Source organism: Rhagoletis pomonella, unplaced genomic scaffold (genome assembly GCF_013731165.1).
Source record: "Rhagoletis pomonella isolate Grant_MI unplaced genomic scaffold, Rhpom_1.0 Rhpom_scaffold_00006, whole genome shotgun sequence".
Lineage (NCBI taxonomy): Eukaryota > Metazoa > Arthropoda > Insecta > Diptera > Tephritidae > Rhagoletis > Rhagoletis pomonella.
The window spans coordinates 1,659,510-1,665,025 of NW_023458560.1; the positions used below are offsets into that span (position 1 = coordinate 1,659,510).

General features: G+C 35.9%; 1 protein-coding gene across 1 annotated transcript; it reads left to right on the forward strand.

The window, feature by feature from the left end:
- The first annotated feature begins 1,614 nt into the window (after nucleotides 1–1,614).
- On the forward strand, nucleotides 1,615–5,346 carry LOC118741517. The gene is made up of 3 exons (XM_036473516.1): nucleotides 1,615–1,618; nucleotides 4,163–4,300; nucleotides 5,135–5,346. The coding sequence occupies exons 1-3, from the start codon at nucleotides 1,615–1,617 to the stop codon at nucleotides 5,344–5,346; spliced, it is 354 nt and encodes a 117-aa protein (XP_036329409.1).
- The last annotated feature ends 170 nt before the right edge of the window (nucleotides 5,347–5,516 follow it).

Consider the following 5,516-nt stretch of genomic DNA (forward strand, 5'->3'; position numbering starts at 1 on the left):
AATACTAGTGACTTTTACTTTTACATTTCTATGTGAGATTGCATTTTCAACAAATGCTTATAGAGCAAGAGCCAGCGACGGCCAGACCTTCGTTATGCCCTATGTATGCCCCCAACGCAGGTAATAACAAACCCAGACTATGAAATTTGGATAGTGGTGGCTTTGGCAGGTGCCAGGTAGTAAAGGTGTATAAAATATCACCTCAAATTCGTGATAGTATAAAAGTCAGTTTTTATATATTTTACTCGTAATGACATTAGAAACCACGTCGTTTATTGCCAGACACTTAGCAGACACCCTTAAACCATGAAAAATTTAAGTTATACTTTGGTCATAGTATAAAAGCTGATTTTTATATATGTCACTTGGGGAACTATCAAAAGATGTTTCCTCACTTGCCAGACCGTTTCGATAGTTCCTTCATCTTGCCAGACGCTTTAAAGGCGTAGGTGCGAGCACGAAAAAACTGATAAAAATTATACTTTGTTAGTTACTTATCGGAGACGGCGGTCCTTACAAGTTGAATTCCAATTTCTTACAAAATTTGTTAAGGCCAATGGCTATTCGCCATGCCACAAAGCCTATTTTTTGCAAAATTTAATTTAATTTAATTTAATTTAAAAAAATTTTATAAGAAAAAAGGGTAGGTGTCTGGCAATGAACGACGTGGTTTCTAATGTTAATACGAGTAAAATATATAAAAAACGACTTTTATACTATCACGAATTTGAGGTGGTAAATATTTTATACACCTTTACTACCTGGTACCTGCCAAAGCCACCACTATCCAAATTTCATTCATTTTCCGACGAATTGATAACCTTCTCCTTTTTGTGAAGCTGACTAGTAATTTTGTTTTTGATTCCTTCATCGCTTGCACTGCACTGCTCACGTAGGAGTAAACCAACCCCTTGCTCTGCTGCGGTCAATGCATTGCGCTGCTCACATGGTTTCTGACTTGTTGACTGCTCCTCGTTTGCCACGATGCAGCGAAACAAAGGTGGCGCCTTCCGCGGACCGCTAGTCCTCTTTTTCTCGATTTGACAGCATCCAACCTTTCGCTGACGTCACATTATTATTTTTTCGCACAAGTGATGAATATTAAATTTTCATATTGTACCAATTTGCCGAAAAGTTGTATCTAAAAGTTGATATACGTACCTAAACAGTAAACATGTACTTTTATGTGCATTAATTTTTGGTAGTTGGTGGACTACACCTTCTGTTTGTACCATAACAATTTTTCTACTTACATGAAACAATAATTTACTACGTTCCAAATGTACCTAAAATAATGTGCTTGTACCGAATGTACGTTCAAATTTAAGAAGCTGAAGAGTAGGTACAATTCAACTTAGTTTTACATCACCACTTGTTCGCTTCTTCCTCTTCTTCTTCTAAATTATTCTTTACACTCTCATTCTCAAAATAATGTGACGTTACACCCAGTTGCTCTCAGCTCGATTGGCGCAATCTTGTATTCTATCATTCTTGGTCGTTTGCTGCATTTCTACGTACATTCGCTTGAGAGCTACATTAGGTTTGTTCCACACGAGCCCGCGGGAACCCACGGGTGACCAAAACAGCCCAGCCAGCGTTCCTGACGCTAGAAATATGGGTAATAGAGACTGAATACGTTCCACTTTTGGAACAGTCAATTTTATTTCCACTGGTTCGTTCTGTTTTATCTAATTCGCCATACAAAATTTTTAGAGCGAATCACTTACTTCGTAGGTGATTCAGATCCAATCACCATGCGAATCAAGAACAAATCGTTGTCTTCTCTAATTTTATCGATAACGGCTGTCAAAACACATAGACTACACACATCCCCACCAGCACAAACATAGAAAAAATAGCTAGATTCGTTAAAACTATTGATTTAGCTAATTAACCACTACACATTTTTTCTCCACCGTTGAAATTAGGGATGTCGGAAAAACATGGATGCATCGAAAATATCGATGTTTTGCTTCGATGCATCGACAATTTTCCACTCGATGTATAAATAGTCGATGAATCGATGCATCGATGTATCGATGCTTTTTTTTAAACTGACATCTACGGTACATTGAACCGTCATTCCAGTTTTTCAATTGTTCAAAAAAAAGAAGTGACTTTGGCCAAAAAATTTAAATGGCTGCAAGAAGTTCCGTTAGAAACATAATTAGCTCAGTTGCAGTAATTTATTTCAAATTTATTACAAATTTTGATAATAACATATTTTGTTGTGAGACATTATCTGAAAAATCCTATGCAAATCGATAGACATGACATCCCCAGTTGAAATGCACAATAAACAATAAACAAAAGCAAAGAACAAGAAGCAGAAATACAAAGTGAATCACAAATGTGTCGTGTAAACAGGTTTATTCGCCGTTCGTAATTGAGAGAGCGAACCACGTGATTCGGTTGTCGTGGAAACGCCCTTTAAGACGCACGAGGAAGATCATATCATACATGTGTCGACGTCGCAGCAAGCAATGTTGTTTTTTGTTATAGAAAATGCCCATTCATTAAGGCGCAAATGAACAAATAAAAAAAGAAGTTTCAAGATCTGAAAGTTTTTTAGCGTACGGTGGTAGAAGTAGTAGAAATGAAATTTAGCAAAAAAAGCGTTATCTATTCCACAAATGTGGTAAAGTCCGAGCACTGGCTGTCAAGCAAAACTTCGCTGCTTCCCAATTTGCCACAAGGCGAAGACGACGTCGTTGCGACGTCGATTTGCCGAAGTCGTTACGACGTCGCTCTGGTGAAGTCGTTTGGGTGAACTCGAAACGAAGTCGTTTTTTCTATACAAAGTGCAACGTCGTTCCGACGTCGTTTTTTCTCATCGAATCGAAGTCGTTGCGACGTTGGTCTGAAGAAGTCGTTTGGATGAACTCGAAACGAATCCGTTTCTTCGAACCCACAAGTTTGTTGAGGAACCTTCGGTCTGGGTTAGACAAGTTCCACGCCCCCATTATTATATATCTAAGTATAAATAAAAGTCATTCATTTGTATAGTAAACCGTTTTTATTATGACAATTTTTTATTATGACAGAATATGGAATCCACAATATACACTTGTACTCAGAAAATTAAGCCGATCACTTGTCTTTACACTTTCACTTACTTTATCCATAGTGAAAACAAAGAAGCCAGCAAAAATGAAAAGATTTCTATAAAAATCAGAAGGCGACATACTTCTTCTTCTTATTTGGCACTGTAACCGCTAAGCAATTTTGGCCGAGTTCAACAAAGCACGCCAGTCGACGTACACAGCCTACGAATTATGTATCGCGTGTAGGAAAGTCAACCCGCGGGAAATTCCCCCCGATTTGCAGGGAATTTCGGTTTGGGTAGCAATCGGGGTTTGGGGAGTTTTTCGTGGAGAATTGGGTATGTTGTGTTGATAACTTCAAGTAACCAAATTAGACCAATATGTTAATTTTTAACCAACCTGTAGTCAAATGAACTAGTTGTTAACTACCTCACAACTAGTATGAATCGCATGCCCAACTAGTCAGCCAACTATCTTTTTTCCATGCAATCAACTGGTATTTTTTACATGGGGATGTCCTACGAGATGGCAATTGTCAGATTTCGGTCAGAAATATACCAGTCTCATACTAGTTGAAAATAGACAGAAAAATACTAGTCCAATTATGGACCAAACCCACTACTTTGGGAGTGAAAGAATAAAATGAATTCATTAATAATATAAAATCAAAAAAAAAAATAAAATAAAAAAAAAATCACAAAATAATGATGTAACTAAAATTAATAAATTAATTAAAATTTTCTTAAGTAAAACTCGTAAGTTGACGAGGCTTTTACGGAAACGCCCCCTTTGTGAAAAGGTGCGTAAACTGACTGTTTGATAGATAAACCAGGATTTTGTGAAGCAATTTTCGTTTCGTTAGGCCAAAATGTGGAAAATTATTGAAGAGGGGATGGCGGAGCAAGGCTATAGTTTCAATTGCCTTCAAATTGAAAACAAATTTAGGACTCTGGAGCGGCAATATAAAAAAAACCCTACTTAACAACAGCAGAGCGGTAGAAGTAGAATTACGTGTCCTTACCAAAGGTTATTATAAGTACGTTTACGCGTTTGTCGTTTAAAAAAATTCTTTTACTTTTTTAATTTTTGCTTATTACTTTTTATTTATTTATTCTTAGTATTCCACAGTGAGCTGGATGCCATTCTAGGCGAAAAACGATCTATAAATCCTGAGTTCTTGTGGGAGGGCAACGATGCATCAGAGAACACGGGCGCAAGTTTAGATGGAGCTTCAGACTTAGAACAGTCCGCTGCAGGTACATCGTATAAGATATACTTATATATGTATACTATATATAAGGGCTCTTCAGGATCTTGTTCACGTGCTCTTGCATTTGCATATTCGGTGCATTTGTAAATTTACAACGATAAAATGCAAACGGTGGCATGTTAGCAAGCACAAAATTTGCGAATGCAAATACAAGACTATTTCCACAATATCCTCAATAGCCCTATCAATATTTCGGGTGTAAAGACAGTTAGACTATGCCCTTCCTCCAGGATTTAGCCAGAAGTCGTTCCGCACACACATTTATCATAACTTAAGACTGCTTGCCGGCCTAGTTCTGTCTACTTCTGACTAAATCCTGGAGTAACGGAAGAGGTTATGCATATGCTAGGTATAATGCATAGAACTTGCACTTATTCTTAATTGTATTATTTAAATCTGCCAGTCAAAATGGCCCACTCCAAAAAAAGAATTTGTTAATAATCCTTTCGTATTAAATAATTTTTGTTATATGTTTATAAAAAGCTGGTTGATAGTTCAACAAAAACCACGAAAACCAAAATTCCAAATTTTGTATAAAAACTAGGAAAATTCTATAAATTTTCCAGTATAATGAGATTGAAGTTTGAAGTAGCTACAAATTATGGTTGATTTTTAGTAATTTATTTTGTGAACAGTCTCGCAAAAAAATTTTTATGAAAATTAATTAAAAAATGTTATCGAACTTTCAAGTTTCGAATTTTGACATTTATGGCTTTTGCTGAACTATAAACCAACTTTTTATAAAAAAATTACAAAAGTTACTGGCAGTAACTGAACATTTGATACTAATTATATTTTCAATAAATTTCTTTTTCTGCAGATGATATTCCGAGCTGCCCCTCAGTTAAAAAAAGAAAAACTGCACCTGATAGTTTGGAAACCAAACTTTCTGATATGGCGGAGGAGAGGAAGGCATACATCGAAGAAATGTTGGAGTTTCTAAAGAAAAAAGAGGAAAGGGAAAAGAGAAAGGAAGAAAGAGAGCAAATAAAGCTCAAAATTTTAGAAGCAATTGCAAAAAAGCATTGCTAATTTGTATTAGGCTTAATGTTACTCAACATTTTGGCTAGTTTTGACTATTTGGCTTTTGTTTATTAAATATTTAATAATTTTTTATAAATGTTATGGTCATCATATGCATACATATATAAATCAACATTTAAACGCAGTAATAAATTAGGAAAATCATAGAATTTCGCAAA

Coding starts and splice junctions, on each gene's coding strand:
- LOC118741517 (XM_036473516.1), top strand. Junction 4,301..5,134: donor CTTAGAACAGTCCGCTGCAG/GTACATCGTATA, acceptor CTTTTTCTGCAG/ATGATATTCCGAGCTGCCCC.